A 17,891-nucleotide genomic window follows, 5' to 3' on the forward strand; every position below is an offset into this window, starting at 1 on the left:
AGCATTGAACCTTTTTCTAATCATCTCAATCTTAAACTTAAACGTTTGTGTTTTTTGGAAATATTGGTTATTAACACCTCACCCCAAAGAACTGGGAAATATGTTTCTGTAACAATTTCTAACTATCAACTCACTTGTTTAGTATTTAGATCAAATCCTGTTGATTTCAGCAGTTATCATCAGAACGAAGGCTCCAGAAGTTTTTTCCTCCAGTAGATAATCTGAGCAAACCTAGTTCTTGAAATAACATTGAACACCAACTAAGGCATGAGCCTCTGGTTAACATTTCTTTTTATTATAGGCCTAAATCACTTAATCAAAATATTATCGGTGGAGTTAACAAAACAGCAAGTGTTTACTGCTCTCTCTTACGGATATGTGAAAGAAAAGGGGATTGGTGTTCTACATGTAGCCTATGAGATAATGAATAACTATCAGCCATTAAACTAGGTGGTCTGGTTATTGGGTTACAGTCATCTAACTAGCTCGGTTGATTGCAGATGGGAATAGGAGCCACAGGTTCAAATTAAAGCTGTGGCTACCTTTGTGTTTGATTATATTATATTAGCTTCTTATTGCTTTACTTTTCCATTCACAATTGGGGGATGTCCGAGAAGCAACCCTGACTGAAATGAGCTCAAGGTGATGACTTCCCCCCCATTATAAAGATAACATGTATCTAACCGTACGCCCAAGTTAACCATGTGCGATATGTTCTATAGACTGGACCCAAGAGGGTCGTATTGCCATGATTCGTTAATTAATATTCTGCACAACTCTGAGTGCACCTGTTGCCTACAACACTTATAGCGAAAGTTCAAAGCAACACAATGATGTGGAGAAGAGAAAACCTAATTATTCATACATTGCTGCCCTTGTGAAATTCTTAAAAAGCAAGATTTAATATTGATTCCAGAGTATTAACATGATAGTTCATAGCATAACCAAGCCCATGGTATTCACCTCTCTTGCCTATGATTCCTCTTGTGTCAGAACAAGCATGAAGGAGTATTCTCAGAGGGATGCCACTAGTCGCCAGGCATCAAGCGGAACTTCAACGCTAGAGCAGATCAGTACTTGTCTTATAATCATTTTGTTTTACCGTCATGAGTCTCTTTGGAGTTTGTTAGTTAGTGTTAATCTGAAGTCAATCGACTGAATTTACCCATGCCCTAATATAATAACGGTTTACTGCTGGAAAGGCTAATGTCAAGAGGCTTTTAGATTCATGCAAATGTCTTGTAATCAGTCATTTGAAATGATTCACAGGAGATTTAACTCTAACATAATCTGCTCGGGAGAACAAAATATTGGAATTTGTGAACATCTTTCTCTCAAAACACCCTGGGTGTCCTGGGAAATAATCATAAAGATATTGATTGAATGCATGCCTATGATTGCACGTTATTATGGTAGTATGTCACCAAATATGCAAATCTGTTCATTATGAATGTATGTGACTAAAAATCTGAAATAAAACCTGATTCAACCTGAGTATGCACGAGTTTGACCCTCATGAGTACGTCTGTACTAGGTTCCCAAGTTATTACCCATTACCAACATAACGGACGTTCAATACGACCAGCGGACGTATTGAACGTCCAAAAGAGATTGTGAGGAAAAAAAATTAATAATCTACTGGCAAGAAGTAAACCGAAATCCATTAGTGGGCTTTTATAAACAAATCTTAATGCCAGATTTCACCCATGCAATTGATCTAAGTGGCAAAAAAAAAAAGAAGGAATCTACTGATCTCCTGAAGCAATGACAAGTTTGTATAGTGCTTTACAAGCACTATACAAAGCATACCAAGAAAATGTTGTTAAGTGATGTGATCAACTTCAAATGTAGAAAATAAAACTGAATTTTAAATGCATCTTCAAATCTTCAAGCTTGTCTGCTCAGCTCACACTCATTCATTGTTTAACCCCCCCCCCCCCCCCCCCCCCATCCCAAGAAAGGCCTGGATCCAAAATATTAATTCAGAAACATGTTTTTCAATTTGAGTTTTCTATTTTCTTACAAATAAACAGTTAAATATAATGCATACAAAAAACAAGGGAGGTCCTTGAACGTTGACTTAAAATAAAAAAGGGAAAAAAGAACCCGTCAAGGCGTACACAGGAAAATTTGACTTGCCAGCTTCTCAACTTGCATTGTACAGGTAACAAAGCTGCCACCAGACACTGTTTAAAACTGCTGACCAACAAATGTTGACATTTACTAACATTAAGTGAGTTATCGTATGACTTTTCAAAATGCTTAATCCAATATTGATTATTATTGACCATCTCCCAACCAACACAATAGAACAAGAATGATACTATCTAAGAAAACAAACTGCTTCGAAAGAATTAAACCTAACAAATCATCAAATCTTAAAAAACGGCCAGGAAGAACGGGAGTCTGAATGTTGATGAGGCCATTTAATATCGTCCTGTTGAGAGGAAGTAGTGAGAGAAGGAGAGAGAGAGAGAAAGAACATTAGTACAAGCCTTACGCCAATACATGATATCTAAATATAGTCTGCTGGTATCCATGTCAGCGCTAGTGTTAACAAACCACCATGGGCGCAGAGATGTTGTGCGTCTTCACTTACGAGGGCTGTATGAGCGGGAGCGAGAGCGGGACCTGTATCGGCTGTAGTAGGGAGACGGAGAGCGCCGGCGACTGTTGACGCAAAACGCACAGCAAAAACGGCCGTTAAACATCCATCCAGCCTACCCAACAATCCATCGATAGCGTAACCAATAGATGGGCCGTCCATGTGGGGTGCATCTCCTGGTGCTGCGAGCGCTCACCTGCACCTGGAGTCATACTCGTCATATCGGTCGTAGCCTCGGTCGTTTCCTCGATCGTTGCCCCTGTCGTTTCCTCGGTCGTAACCGCGGTCACAGCCTCGGTCGTAGCTTCTGTCGTAGCCGCGGTCTGAGTCCCGCCCCCTGCGGCCCCCACCGCTGTGGCCTCCGCCGCTGTGGCCTCCGCCGCTATGGCTTCTGCCTCCGCCTCCGCCGCCACCGCCGCCGCCGCCGCCGCCGCCTTCGCCACCCCCACCACCACCGCCGCTGCCTCCACTGCCGCCACCGTTGCTAGAGGAGCGGGAACACACAAACGCAAGGTTCAACTTCCACACAAAATGGGATCCCTGCTGCAAATCCCCAGGGTTTGCAAATGGTCAACGTCAAGACATCTGCAGTGCTTACTGTGTCGGGCGACCCATGTAGATTCCAGGCGTCGGGGTGTGCGCTCGCTTGGTGATGGAATAGTCCACGCGGATGCGTCTCCCATCCAGTTCCATACCGTTGGCTCGCTCGATCGCCTAGGGAACACAAGAAGGATGGATTTCTTACTTAATTAGGCATTAATAAAAAAACAAAATACCCAAGTCACATATTACACTGAGGCCACCTCATTTGTAAGGCCCAAGTTGCTACGATGCTGACACCTAGTGTTGTGTGTGAAGAAGCACAAGCATTAACCCAAACTGAGAATGCATCCACAGTGAATCCAGTGAACACAAACATACCTCCTTGGAATCGTCGATTCTCTCATAGTAAACGAAGGCAAAGCCGCGGGAGCGTCCGGTCCGCTGGTCGTACACCACGTTGACCCCCGCCAGGGGGCCGTAGCGGGAGAACACCTCCCGGAGGTCACGCTCCGTGGTGTACAGGCTCAGGCCAAACACCCCGAGACACGTGTTCGGGTCAGGGTTCGCCTGTTTGGAGGGCACAGAGGAAAGGTCAGTGTCTTCCTGGTTCTCGCCCTTATCAAGACTTGGAATCTAGTCAATAAAAATACATTTCTAGCAACACATGGGTGGATACAACACATGCATGTGCATTGAGAATATCCCCGCCGCCATTTTGAGGTCAGTTAAATCCATTATCATTTAAATTAAAAAAATCTAAGATTGTGGCAGGGACAATGAAGGTCCCACATTTTATCACCAGTTTTTATAACCCCTTTTCCATGTTTAAAAACAATGCGGGTAAAATACAAATATACAGTGAAAGAAACATGCCGTTTTGAAGACATTGCTTCAAAATAAAAGTTTCTTTAACATGAGAATACATTTCTGCCCCCCTGGATATTAGTTTTCAGCCTTGGGGAGGAATGTAATCAACGGTACGCATATGAGAATACCAACGTACCCTAACACCATCGCCATGATTGCTGGATTCTTTTCGTGCGTCATGGCTCTGTTGACACAATCGAAGGGAATTGGTTATTCAAAAGGGGTTATTAAAGATCACATCCAACCATTTCCCCACGACACTGACGCAAGCCCCCTAGAAGAAAAAAAAGTGCTCTATGGAAATAGTCCCAAAACTAATAGTGCGTATTTATTTTACCCTGCAGCATATTATGTTATAAACAGTCAACATGAAACATTACTCAATAGTCAGAATTTTTTTTGTAGACCAACCGAGAACACCTCCATAAAAAGACGATCATGCTAGACGGGCGGAGGCAGGTCTACTTTTAACTGCTACATGGGTCCACTCACTCGGCTGCCGGTGTGGTGTCGCCGGCCGGACGTGGGGGAGTGGCTCTGGCTCTTCCTGCGGCGGTACTCCGCGCTGTAGGAGCGGGACCTCTTGGCCCGGTGGGAGGGCGAGCGTGAGCGGCTGTGGCGCCGGTGGCGAGAGTGAGACCTGGGAGAGGTTGGCAGAGGAGAAGGAGGGGATGGCGTTAGGGGCAGTCAGGCAGACGAACAAGGAAGGACTCGATTTAGTTTAATCCCTGTAAATGTGCCAGATGGCAAACTCATTTCAACTATAGTCCCTGGGCCATCCAGTTCATCCAAGACTGATACAAGCAACATACAATAGAAAATACTTCCTACAAAAGAATTATAGAGAGCAAATCCTAAATGTTCCTTTTTTCCATTTAGTCATTGAATACAGCCACTGCAAATTTTTATAGACATGTTCGCAATGATTCAATTGAGGCTATGCCGTTAACGATCCATCCCCCTCAACCCTATTAGTTCCCATGTGTACATAATTGAAGTAATGGGTTGGTGGATGAAGCTGGCTTACCTGGACTTTGAGCGGGAACGGGACCGAGATTCGGAGCGCTTGGAGGCTCGGGAAGGACTCGGGGAGTGAGACCGGCTCTCCGACTTGACCCGAGCAGGACTCCGGGGGTCCGACTTGGATGGGGAGCGTGACTCCTGCTGCCACAGGAGCATATTAACAACTCTCTTATGGAAAAATACAACATGCAACCTCATACGAGAGTACTAACGCTTCACAAAGCGCCTTAAAATGTACACCAATTCTATACTGTGGAGGAAAGGGTTAGTACTCTACTGTGAGCATTTATATTTGCTTTATAATGCAATGGATTTCCCTTTGCTACAAAGTAAAGAAATAATACAGCCAAGTCTATGGATTCCGTGTCCACCTGAGCCATTAAGGGAAAACTAATGTTAACATGCATTGGCTTAGTATAGAAGAAAAAGGGTTTTATGGTAAAGAAAATATATTTGGAACATACATTTCACATTTACTTAACCTAGGGACATATTCATTCTTCCAGACTGGTTAAACGCTACTCCTTTCTCTGAGGATTTCTATTGTTCTTCGTTCTTCGTTTTTTCAGTTTTCTCATTTTCTGATTCCGCGTCAGTTTTCCTCTGTTCCCCAAATTGAAACCAGTTTTCACTTTAGCCTGCAAGCGATCCTATTATCTGAAACCATTCTTCCGTCACATTTTCCCCCTTCACACTTCTATGTTCTGCTCTGTAAATGTTTTCATTTTTCATCATTAGCCTTCGTTAATCTTGAATATTTTCTTCCACATTCTTGGATAAAACTCTTCAAATCCTTCACGATCAATAACCTTAGTGAAAAAAGAACATTTAATAATATTTAGATCAGGTGTTTAAAAAGTGTAAACGTCTGATTAGCTGAAGAAAAAAAATGCAGGGCAATGAAAGTAATGTAACACAATATAAACTCAGGAGGCAAGGTGTTACGTTAGAGTAGAATATACCCAAAACTGAATGATCGGAGACATTTTGTACGGGTATCAGCAAGGCTCATTCAAACGAGCTACGCTGCCATGAAAGCGCTGTGTCAATAAAGTTATATTTCAGGTCCATCTACGTTGAATGCAACGACTCACCCCCACAGCCAATGATAATACAAAATGGATATCACATTTTGTATTACAATTTAAATACACAAGGAAAATCCTATGAAATAGCCGTCGTAGCAAACAGTAGTGCATATAAAACATAACAGGCCAAATATATGAGTAAGTTAGGCCACACGAGCGCTAAACTACATTCTCTCGCGGTTGGTGTGGTTCCTGGAACAGCGAGGAGGGCAGATTGGGTACAGAGAGAAAGCGCGATATATTGTGATCAAACACTTACCCTCTCCTCATAGTTTCCATCCTCAATATCACTCATCTTACTAATATTGTCACCGTTTAATACAGCAGCGAGTTGTTTGGTTGTTGTGCGGGAGTCAATCGGATGTATTAACCGCGACGCTAGGCAGAACAAGATGGCGATAGGGGGCGGTGCTTAAATGTCCTTACTGCAGAAGACACGTCATGGCGTCGTCAAGCGAGTTTAATTTAGTCCGCCTCCTCATCCCATTCGTGCTCCCCAAGTCCCTAAAGGCCCATAATCAAAGTACTGGTGGTACTAGGCTGTTCTGCTAGGATTTCGTAGTGGTCCTGGTCCGAAGGTTATAAATTACAACTAAACTTTATGTTAATATATAAATATATATTATAACTAATAAATAAATAAATACATATTTATTTACATAACTATACATACACACACGCGCACACACACGCGCACGCACACGCACACGCACACACACACACACACACACACACACACACACACACACACACACACACACACACACACAATTAAGCTGAAACTCTGTTTGTGTATCTTTTTGATATACGTTTGACGTTCACCATCTGATCACACATTTTGATGATGGTTGTATTTGGTTCTATATGAAGGCAGTGTATCAGAAACCCCAAACTATATGGAACATGTAACCAATTTAAGTTTTTCAGTGTAGAAAACCATACGATTTGATGAATAAACATTTAGTTGTGTTACAAGTAAATAGGAGTACACCTTTAGCAACACTGGATTGCTATAAATCTACGACAATCTTTAAAAAAAACTGTTTGGAGAAGAATGAAAGACAAAGAGAGGAAAGAGCTTGGCGTGGGGTTTAAATGTTTATGATATAGCTTTATTGTGGAAATTCTTATTAAAATAAGTAATAAGTAATATTTGTTCTTGCAACATTTTTAGACACAGACAGCCTTTTCAGAGACAGCTTTTATCTGGTTTATTTCAATGGCAACATTATACAATTTATCCGGCGTCAAAATATAATTTGATTTCACTGTCAAATGCTCCCTGTTTAATAAAGCAAATTCATGAATGTCAATGTGTACTCAGGCTTGCCAGTCTGGGAACTCCCCATTCAGTGAAATTAGTCGGGCACCATTTTATGAAAATTATTATTGCAGAGCCTTAAGACATTTATTTATTCTTAACGGTGTGCTAGGATAGATACATTGTTACATTTGTAGCCAGTAGCTAAGAAAAGACAACTTGCTGGTAAAGGATGCTTCAGTTCATCACCAATACAGAGGAACTCAAGTCAATGTGGAGTTATAGTTAAGAACAAGAGGTACAACCTTTCGGTATTGCTGATCAACAGTTAAACTATTTCATACGCGTTACTATTTTAAGGAAATTGCTGAAGAGTCACAGTGAAAGATGAGCCCTGAACAAATAGCAACATTTCATTAAGTAAACAGCATTACAGGGCTAAACATTGAGCTAAGGTCTCATTTAATCTACTCCACATTGGAACCCATCCATTCCGAAAGCAGTGGCGTTATGATATGGTTATTACAATTGTGTTACAGCCCTCACACTCATAGTCATTCATCTGGGGGGAAACCAACACCCTTCCACATTCCTCAAACCATCGCAACCAGTGTAAAAGTACACTATAAAACCAAACTACTATGGAGTGCAAATAACAATCTTTGGATTATCTCTTTCAGCTCTACTATACGGCAAAAGTTATCCATACAATACGTTTAAAAAAAGATAAATCTTCTCCATAATAATTATCTTGTGAACCAGCTCTTCCCAGTGACCGGAGTCTAATTCAGCATTCGGATATACAGTTACGCAGTTATTGCAAATGATGCAGGACAGCAAAAGCATTCTTAGTCATTGCTATGGTGCCACGCCAACTTATCGAAACTTTCAGTTCCTCCTTTTCATTTCAAACACCCCCCCCAACCCCTCAACTGTCAAAATGTAATCCACGGGGACAGCAACCAAGTACAGCCAGCTGAACTCATGAAAATGGTTTCTGTTCCTCTCCTGTTGAACCAATACCAATAAATACCAGCGGGAGAAAGAACCCAGGAGTTACAATAACTCCCAGCTAGTCTTCTGAATTACATCCCCCTGAGATGATACCAGCGCCCGGCTTTCACCAAGTTGCCTTCAGTCTCTGAGTTGAGTCCAATCAGTGAACCGGAGCCATGAGGTTGGGGGGTCTGAAGCGATCCCTCGGCCTCCTGGCCACGTACGGCTGAGGGGGACGGGGCGTGTGCTTCCGCGGGGGTCTGCCGGCGGCCTCGAGCTTCAGGGCCTTCTGTAGGGCAACGGGAAGGACCACCTGCTGAACCCCGCCGGCCGACGCCGGATGGGAGGCGTTGGCGGCGGAGGAGTTGGCCACCAGGTCTATTTTGCCCTCCAATTTGACCAGCCGCGTCAAAATGTCGTCCAGCAGCACAGCGATGGTCCTCTTCAGATCCGCTAGTGATCAGACACAGACAAGAGAGACGCATTAACGGACTGACTCACAGGAGAGGAGGTTCCTGTTCCATAGATGGATCCTCAAGGCTTCCCGCTTCCCAGTGAAATGCATACGAAAGGGCAGTTTACATAACATTGTGTAGCGTGTGAGCTGTTGACGATTAGCTCTGGCGGCCTCGAATGGCCTGACTCAGGTGGATTATACTCTGGGGCTGGGTAAAGCAAACTCTAACCTTACCGATCAATAATCAGGGCTCACAGTTTCAATCATTCATTACCACACACCCGATTCAAACAGCTGCCCGGGATTAAAAAACCGTTTTACTCAACGGCCGGTGTCCCGGTGACGGAGGAGCGCCGGGCTGCCGCCTAGGGGGCAAGCGGCCGGGTTCAAGGCTCCAAACGCGTTTTGGAGTTTGACCCCTGGTTTATCTTTACTTGGCCAATAACCAATGTCAAAATTCGCCAACCTTTGACCAGTTTTCCAGGACGATAAAAGGCCCCTACATAGAAAAAACAAACCCAATAAGAGATCCATTTTTTGTAAATAACTTCCCAGCTCACCGTAGCCGGCCATGGAGGTGCCCTGCGGGCCGCCCGGCGCCAGCTGGTTCTCCTCCGTCAGCACCTTGACGTAGCGCCGGCTGAGCTCCAGGATCTCCTGCCGCAGCTCGGCGCTGCTCTGGTGGCGCGGCTGCTGCGCCGTGTAGCGCAGCAGCATGAGGCCCCACGCCAGGCCCAACGCCACCAGCAGCGCGCTCAGCTTCTGGGACATGTTCCTCCTGAGGAGCGCACCGAGCATGGTCCTGGGCCGGAGCCGAATCCCCCACTCGGGGGGGGGGGGGGTGGCAAGGGTGGATGGAATGCTTGAGGCTTAGGAGGGAGGTCAGAGGTCAGGTCCAGACGGTAGAGGAGGTCTTAGTGGTAGGAGATTGGCCGGAGGGGCTGCTGAACTTTGAGTCACCAAAGCATTCTGGGTATTCTAGGCCCGGCTCGGCAGACATTGTTGTCCACCTGGAATTTAGAGAGGGAGAGTAGCACTGTTAGAATGTGGTGTTAGCAAGAACAGCCATACACTCATGATCTATAAATATATATTAATTAAGTCAAATGTCACCAGAGAGAAAGCTGAAAAACATGACTGAAATACTTAAATCCAGACACTTTGATGGAGGATATCGAAGTAGTGCAATTACCCTCCCTCCATCAAACTGTTTAACCTAGAAACCCGATTACCAGTTGAGAGTGAACGACGCCCACTTTGTAACTGCAGGCAGGTGGAAAAAGGCTGGACTTTTTTAACGAGGACAAGGCATAGAGAAGCCCTTTTTCAATCACACTTAATGGCACACTTGCGTGCACACCCACACACACACAGCAAGTTATCCTGTACAAACAAAACCACACACACAAGCACATGCACAACCTGAAACTAAATGATCATGTATCACTTTTCCTTAGCGACCACCGACTCTATTCAACACTCTCCTGGGGGGTTGTGCTAGGTAACTATCTATTGAGGTCAGAAAAGGGACGCAGAATGAGAGAAATGAATTATGAAAACGAGAATCCATAGATGTCCATCCATACAGACAATTCAGCCTGACTGACAGCTGTCTTTCCAGAATTAGTAATGTCAACCAGTGCCTGTGGGTTTGGATGGATCTGCGTAAAAACAAAACTTCTAATTTTGCCCTTGCTGGGTTTTAATCAATTTAAAATAATGTTAAAATGACCGAATGCCAGAAAGTCATGGCATCCATCAGAATTTCCCTAGCAATGTAACGGTTGAATACCATGCACGGTTTTACTTCTTGCAAACTCATAGGCAAAGGCTTTTTAGTAAAACCATGCAGACCTGATACGTAGGTTAAACATTAACAAGGTGACTGAGTCCGTTTGTTTGGATAGCAGATAAGCAAAAACAATGCATAATTACTGATCACTCTGAGCAAGACTGTGCACACACACATAAATATCTTTGTGTGAGTCCATTCTAAAACATGGTAAACAGGCAATACAAAGATGACACCCACAAACGGTAACTAATGGAGTGAACTGATTATTTGGATAGTTTACCTCAATAACAGTACGCCCAGCCGGGTGAGTTGGACAGTGTAGCATGTACAGGACAGAATACAGCTGTCTGATATGCACAAAACGATGCTCGTTGTCTGGCAAACTCGGGCGGTTTTTGCTGCCGTTGTAAGGACAATTTCGGACCGGAGGTAACTTGTACCCAAAGGATTCCCCTAAGTCATTTCTCAATTATACATTGTCTTGCACTGCGAATCTATAGATGACGGCGCTGACTTTTACCCAGGCATGACCCACCCCCCGGCAGGAAGTCGTGGGTTAGAACAGATCCTGTACAGCAAAAGTCAGCAGCAGCTTCTAGCCAAAATTGAGTGTATGCGCCTGTGTGCGTGACTGTCATGGTAGCTGTGGACATGCACGTTGTGCGTCAGTAGCTAGGCATTGTGGGAAATGTAGGTCGATACAAACTCTGCGGTATGGAACGTATGACCTCAGTAGGAGGAGAAACTGCACGGGCACAATATACACTTAAATACATTACGCTGTTATCAAAATGATCAGATACCATTACCAAGTGCTATCATATCCATGGTAATCGTTACAAACGACTCAATGCTTTATGTTTAATATCAATACAGGATATGATTGACAAAAGAGGTCAAGTGGTTTATTTTCCAACATCAAAACAAAATATCACTGTGTTTGGATACATTTCTATTATTGTTTTTCTCAAAGGAAACCAATTATATTGTATTATAGGCTAATATCACAATTGTTGATTATTTCAAGTTTAGCAAAACAAAACATCAGTCTACAACCCCGACAAGGATAAATCAATCGGAGGATCTCAATAAATGGTTAATCACGTCGACGCTAGAGGGCGGGCTAGGACAATAACCATAGCAACGTGGAGTTTGGTAATGAGTGCTTGCTTGCCAAATAGCTCGGTTTTATGAAGAATGGAGAAGATAAAGATTGATAAGAAAGCGTCGCAATCATTGGATAAATATTTGGAATACAGAAGGTCTGATTCAATTGCAACTTTATCGGACGAACTGTATTCTTTATGAAATCTAAATAGCGAACTTTGCACCTGAAAAAATGCATAGGCCTATTTGCAGGTATCCTATCTTCTACATTGTATGGCTACCCAGTACCAACCCCTACTCTTTTCTAGGATTGTGGGTGATGAGGATGGAGGTACACTATTCACTCCGGCACAATATGAGCAGTACAAGAAGAGGGTCGTTCCTCAGAGGATGAACAACAGACTCTATGTGAGCTTCGGGGTACCAGGAGAAGGACTAGAGTGCAAGCTGGTCGGACCTGAGACTCAATGCTTCTGCTCCCACAGGTACTACTTCATAGCACATGGCTTTGGGTTAGTGTAGTAATAATATGTTGTTGAATACACACACGCACACACACACACACACACACACACACACACACACACACACACACACACACACACACACACACACACACACACACACACACACACACACACACACACACACACACACACACACACGCACACACACACGCACGCACATTGCATACACATGCATACCCCTCACCTACTTTTCTTTGTGTATTATGGGCACCAGATACAAGCAGCACAAGACAGACTTTGAAGTGCTTTCGTCGGGGGCCCCTCTAGCCCTGCCTTGCCAGGTTAAGGGTTGCCGGTGTACAGCCTACCAATATGTTGCCCTCAGCGGTTCTCGGCCGGCTCGCTGCAGGTGTAAACACACGGCAGAGGATCACAGTGAGGCCGGCAGACATTTTTTGCAACATGTGTAAGAATTACGTTGTAGGCCTACATGGATTTACGTTACATGGATTTGCCTTTGCTTGACAAATTGATGCAAACTTTACATAATGTACGCTCCTGAAAGAAATGCATATTCCATGCATGGTTTATTATCTATTACTAACTAGTATTTAAGTGTTCGATTATATACGTTGCATGTAAATGTAGATAACTTTGTTTCTTATTTTGACCAACTACTTTTATTCTGTAACATCCTGCTGGATATATTTGTGTATATCTATAATCTATCCATCAATATATAAACGTACATTATAGTACATTACATTTCAAATACTAGTAATTCTCAAATACTTTCCCTTTCCCAGGCGCTTCCTGTTCTGGGTTCCAGAGCCCCTACACCTGTGGTTGTGGCCAGCCCAGCTACGCCCACCACACACTGGTGAACACTATACTACACCACTGAACAATGGTTAACACCACCAGACCGTGGTGAACACCACCATCACTGTTATTATGCTTGAAACTCTGAGTCTAGCATGTTTACTTAGCTCATCTCCATTAGCAGTTAACAAAGTAATTTCATCTCAAAATGAATCCTCCTTTTCTTAGTAAGCAATGCATCATTAGCAGCAATGTCATTATTGCAGGTGCTGTATGTACGATTTATGTACTATTATTGAACTGTTAGAAATGGCATAAACACATGTTGGCTATCATTGCACTGTGAGAATATCCATTTTGAGTTGATTGCGCCTGCCTGTGAGCCAATCTCGATTTTTTTAACCATGACAGGCTCATTTCTGATCAATCAGGGCTTCTCTTTCTCTTGTTCGGGGAATCCCTCTTGCATGTCAATCACAGGTGTGTGAAATGAAGGACTTCACAATGGTGGAGAAACATTGGGAGGGAGGGATCATCTCTCTCTCTCTCTCTCTCTCCTCTCTCTCTCTCTCTCTCTCTCTCTCTCTCTCCCTCTCTCTCTCTCTCTCTCTCCTCTCTCTCTCTCTCCTCTCTCTCTCTCTCTCTCTCCTCTCTCTCTCTCTCTCTCTCTCTCTCTCTCTCTCTCTCTCTCTCTCTCTCTCTCTCTCTCTCTCTCTCTCTCTCTCTCTCTCTCTCTCTCTCTCTCTCTCTCTCTCTCTCTCTCTCTCTCTCTCTCTCTTCTCTCTCTCTCTCTCTCTCTCTCCTCTCTCTCTCTCTCTCTCTCTCTTCTCTCTCTCTCTCTCTCTCTCTCTCTCTCTCTCTCTCTCTCTCTCTCTCTCCTACACTCTGCCCAGTGGGTCGAGATCCCTTGTCTTGAAAGCTCTGGTTCGGTCCTGCAGGTGGAGACAGGCAGCAGAGGCTGGCTGAGGGGAAGCCGGTGGGGAGGGATGTTCCCTACAAGGCCATGGGGGGCCTGACAGGCTTCAGTTCTCTGGCTGATGGTTACCTCCGGCTGGATGCCACCAGGGTCCAGGTGACAGATTATTAGGACCTCAACATGAATTACAGAATAATCGGATTAAGCTTCCTGCAAGGAAGAGCAAAGTTAATTACAGAGTGACGCCTCAGAGAGTAATATATTTTGTTGTGTGTGTGTGTGTGTGTGTGTGTGTGTGTGTGTGTGTGTGTGTGTGTGTGTGTGTGTGTGTGTTTCTGTTTGAGAAGGTCTGTGGAATCACCTCATCTCCTGGTTATTCCTCCTTTTCCTCCCACAATGTTTTATTTATTGTATAATATTATGTTGCATTAATAATGTACGTTTTCACTATTAGAAACACAGTCCGCATCAGAGACGAGGAGGGAAGAAGAGGATGACATGTCGTACTTTGAGAGGCGGTACCAGGAGCGGGTAAGTAGCCCGCCCTTCTCTTAGATTTCAGATAACGTCACTAGAGGGCAGCATAGAGCAAGGGAGCAAAAAGCACGCACAGTATTTTTATCTAACTCTAACAATCATTCATACACATGAGATATAGGCCTATATATGTATTTATTATGTATGTATATATATATATATATATATATATATATATATATATATATATATATAATGTATGGGTATTGCCAGGTACAACATAAATTCCGATTCTTTATGTCTTGATCCGATTCGATTCGATTCGATAATACAAAAATGACAAAAATACCTAAATATTATTTAGAATGAACCATTTCAAAATAAATTAACCATTTCATTGTGCTTTAATTAGCAAAAAGTATTAGCATAGTATTGGAATACAACATTGTATTGTATTGTTCCTGAGCTAATGTTGCAGCATAAAAGTAACAATCATAACATGAAAAATGAAAAAGTGCATTTAAATTTAGGCATACTCGGTTCTAGATTACAATGACAATTACAATTCTTCTTTATATTAATTTTTTTGGAAATAATTGCTAAAAAAAACGGATTCGAAATTGAATCGAGAACAAATAAATTGCAGTGCATTGATGAATCGATATTTTTACCCAGCCCATATATATTTTTATATATATCTATCTATACATATTTTTTTTTTCATGCAAGTATTACACACACACACAGCGGGGTCAACCATGCACGGCGACAAGCAGCTGGTCTGAAGCAGGTAGGGTTAGGTGTCTTGCTCAGGGACAGCCCTAGAATCGGCTAGGAGGAAGTGAGGATCAAACTGTCAACCTTCTGGTTGCAGGTCAACAACCATATCTTCTGAGCTAAGCCAACCTTTATGGCATTTTCCTATATATGCATTATTTATTATAATTATGTATTTTATTCATATATTCAACTTTGCTCTTCCTTGCAGGAAGCATAATAAGATTATTGATTTGCTCTTAAACCATGGCTTCAGCTCCTAAAATAATAGTTAATTGAAGCTTGAAAACGGTCAAAAGCTGCACTTTAAATTGATGACTTTGCAATGGGTTTATTGCATATGAAGTTATCCGATTCACTTTGTAAGGCCCAGCAACTCAACCATATGTATCTCAGTAGGCCTCTGCTAGGCCTACTCCATCCAATGCTCTTAAAAAGTACTCAATGGACAGAATGGTCTCTGAGGAACTGTAATTTATTTATCTGTCTTTTGTTTTGCTCTTAACCCTCATCATTCAAAAGGGACAAATCCACATAGATTGCAGTGCACATTACACCTCACTAGAGAATGCAGCCCCACTGGCATGGACGATGATGATTTTGCAATGATAGTCAAAGATAGTTTTACCATCGAAAATCTTTGGCATGAAAGTGTTATCAAAGCTATGAGTTCGAAAACAGTCAAAATAGATTCCAAATCAAGCAGGATATCACATATTGCTCAATATTGCCATAGTATAATAGCCTATTTAATTTAATCAATGTGTGGAAATGAAAATACTCATTCTCATACCAAATGTAAACATTTGTGTCTGTTTCAGTTGAAGGCTGACAAAATATCCAAAGGTCAGAGGATCAAAGATGTGCGTCAACCATCTACAATTACGGTCAGTACGGGACACACAGATGACCATGGCCCAGCTGACCTCCATTCAAACATCCAGAAGACTAATGGCTGTGGGCATTAACATTTACCATGTCAAACTGGTCACAGCATTGGAAATAAATTAAGATCAAAACACACAATACTAATGCTACTTGACCTCAGTGCTGCATTCGACACTGTAGACCATACATTACTTCTGGAAAGGTTAGAAAACTGGGTGGGGCTTTCAGGCACTGTCTTAAATTGGTTCAGGTCCTACCTACAAAATAGGAACTACTTTGTTTCCATTGGTGACTTTGTATCAGAATCAACCAACGTGACATGTGGAGTCCCACAAGGTTCGATCTTAGGACCCTCTTTATTCAACATCTACATGCTCCCACTAGGGCAAATCATGCAAAATAACAATATTGACCATCATTGCTATGCTGATGACACGCAAATCTCTGTATCGCTATCACCAAATGACTATCGGCCCATAGATCTGCTGTGCCAGTGCATTGAGCAAGTGAAGGAATGGATGTGCCGAAATTTCCTTCAACTAAATGAGGACAAAACAGAGATAATTGTATTTGGTTCTAAAACGGAAAGGCTTAAAGTAACCCAACACCTTCACTCTCTGTCCCTGAAAACCTCAATCAAAGCCAGAAATCTAGGGGTTATCATGGATTCAGATTTACATTTTGACAGTCACATCAAATCAGTTACAAAATCTGCATATTATCACCTTAAAAATGTAGCAAGACTTAGAGAGCTCATGTCCACCGAAGACTTACAAAAACTTGTACATGCCTTTATCACTAGTAAGCTTGATTACTGCAATGGTCTCCTTACAGGTCTCCCAAAACAAACTCTGAGGAAGCTTCAGCTTGTTCAGAATGCTGCTGCTAGAGTTCTAACAAAGACCAAAAAATTTGATCATATTACACCAATTCTGAAATCATTACATTGGCTTCCTGTAGGTCAGAGAATTGATTTTAAAATCATGTTGCTTACCTATAAATCCCTACATGGTTTAGGCCCAAAATATTTAACTGATATGCTTCCACTACATCAGCCTTTTAGACCACTAAGAAGCTCTGAGACCAATCTGTTAATTATCCCCAGAGTAAACACAAAACATGGGAAAGCAGGATTTAGTTACTACGCAACAAATAGCTGGAATAAACTCCCAGAGGATTTAAGACTTGCCCCAACTCTGAGCACCTTTAAAACAAGACTGAAGACTTTTATGTTTGCTTTAGCTTTCTGCTAAATCTTAAATACATTGCACTTTCTAAAAAAGCTTTTTTAACTTTGCCTTTATTTTCTATTTTAATACTAAAATGCCTTTTTAACTTTCTATTTTTTGCATATGTTTTTCTTTTACTTACCTATTATTTTATTTTATTGTATGACAATGTTTATATGTGAAGCACTTTGAGTCTGCCTTGTGTATGAAAAGTGCTATATAAATAAAGTTGCCTTGCCTTAGCAGATTCCTTTTTCTGTTTGTCAGCCAAGAGGCATAATATTAGACTGTTCTTTTAGATGTTTAATAATGAGATCATTCATTGAGAAACCTTGGGGTTAAAACTGCCATATTAACTATTATATTTGTTGAATGAATATCAATATACTAGCTTGTACTAAACATATTAACTAGTCTATTTGCTGAATTGATTTCAATGTACTAGCCTGTACCCATCATATTAAGTAGTCTATTTGCTGAATTAATATTGAATCATAATAACAACAATATATTAGCTTGTCCACATAGTATAAGTCTATTGGCTGAATGGATATCGATTCATAAAAGCCCTTC

At 42.2% G+C, this 17,891-nt stretch overlaps 3 protein-coding genes across 5 annotated transcripts; 1 reads left to right on the forward strand and 2 right to left on the reverse strand.

The window, feature by feature from the left end:
* Positions 1-1,993: 1,993 nt before the first annotated feature.
* tra2a (transformer 2 alpha homolog) lies at positions 1,994-6,546 on the reverse strand. Of its 3 annotated transcripts, none has more exons than XM_060043114.1 (9): positions 6,386-6,546; positions 5,043-5,176; positions 4,508-4,655; positions 4,152-4,199; positions 3,527-3,715; positions 3,204-3,319; positions 2,802-3,089; positions 2,600-2,670; positions 1,994-2,437 (listed from the first exon to the last, which is right to left on the reverse strand). In XM_060043114.1, the coding sequence occupies exons 1-9, from the start codon at positions 6,419-6,421 to the stop codon at positions 2,427-2,429; spliced, it is 1,041 nt and encodes a 346-aa protein (XP_059899097.1). In that variant the 5' UTR covers positions 6,422-6,546; the 3' UTR covers positions 1,994-2,426. The 3 variants fall into 3 exon arrangements, with proteins under 3 accessions (XP_059899097.1, XP_059899096.1, XP_059899098.1); XM_060043113.1 differs by having other exon boundaries at positions 5,043-5,179; XM_060043115.1 differs by lacking the exon at positions 1,994-2,437 and having other exon boundaries at positions 2,592-2,670.
* A 776-nt stretch (positions 6,547-7,322) lies between these two features.
* On the reverse strand, positions 7,323-11,281 carry ccdc126 (coiled-coil domain containing 126). The gene is made up of 3 exons (XM_060043396.1): positions 10,916-11,281; positions 9,401-9,850; positions 7,323-8,836 (listed from the first exon to the last, which is right to left on the reverse strand). The coding sequence occupies exons 2-3, from the start codon at positions 9,636-9,638 to the stop codon at positions 8,544-8,546; spliced, it is 531 nt and encodes a 176-aa protein (XP_059899379.1). The 5' UTR covers positions 9,639-9,850; positions 10,916-11,281; the 3' UTR covers positions 7,323-8,543.
* A 495-nt stretch (positions 11,282-11,776) lies between these two features.
* Positions 11,777-14,502, forward strand: fam221a (family with sequence similarity 221 member A). Its single transcript, XM_060044144.1, is given in 7 exon segments — positions 11,777-11,897; positions 12,051-12,227; positions 12,484-12,652; positions 12,654-12,675; positions 13,016-13,098; positions 13,978-14,113; positions 14,408-14,502. Coding segments are annotated over 7 exon segments (747 nt in total). The 5' UTR covers positions 11,777-11,832.
* Positions 14,503-17,891: the final 3,389 nt, after the last annotated feature.

The sequence above is a fragment of the Gadus macrocephalus genome, chromosome 22 (assembly GCF_031168955.1).
Source record: "Gadus macrocephalus chromosome 22, ASM3116895v1".
In the NCBI taxonomy this organism is placed as follows: Eukaryota; Metazoa; Chordata; class Actinopteri; order Gadiformes; family Gadidae; genus Gadus; species Gadus macrocephalus.

Coding starts and splice junctions, on each gene's coding strand:
- tra2a (XM_060043113.1), bottom strand. CDS start 6,421: ATGAGTGATATTGAGGATGGAAACTATGAGGAGAGG. Junction 3,716..4,151: donor ATCATGGCGATGGTGTTAGG/GTACGTTGGTAT, acceptor CCCTCCAAACAG/GCGAACCCTGACCCGAACAC. Junction 3,320..3,526: donor GAATCGACGATTCCAAGGAG/GTATGTTTGTGT, acceptor TGTGTTCCCTAG/GCGATCGAGCGAGCCAACGG.
- ccdc126 (XM_060043396.1), bottom strand. CDS start 9,638: ATGCTCGGTGCGCTCCTCAGGAGGAACATGTCCCAGAAGCTGAGCGCG. Junction 8,837..9,400: donor CACCTCCATGGCCGGCTACG/GTGAGCTGGGAA, acceptor TCTGATCACTAG/CGGATCTGAAGAGGACCATC.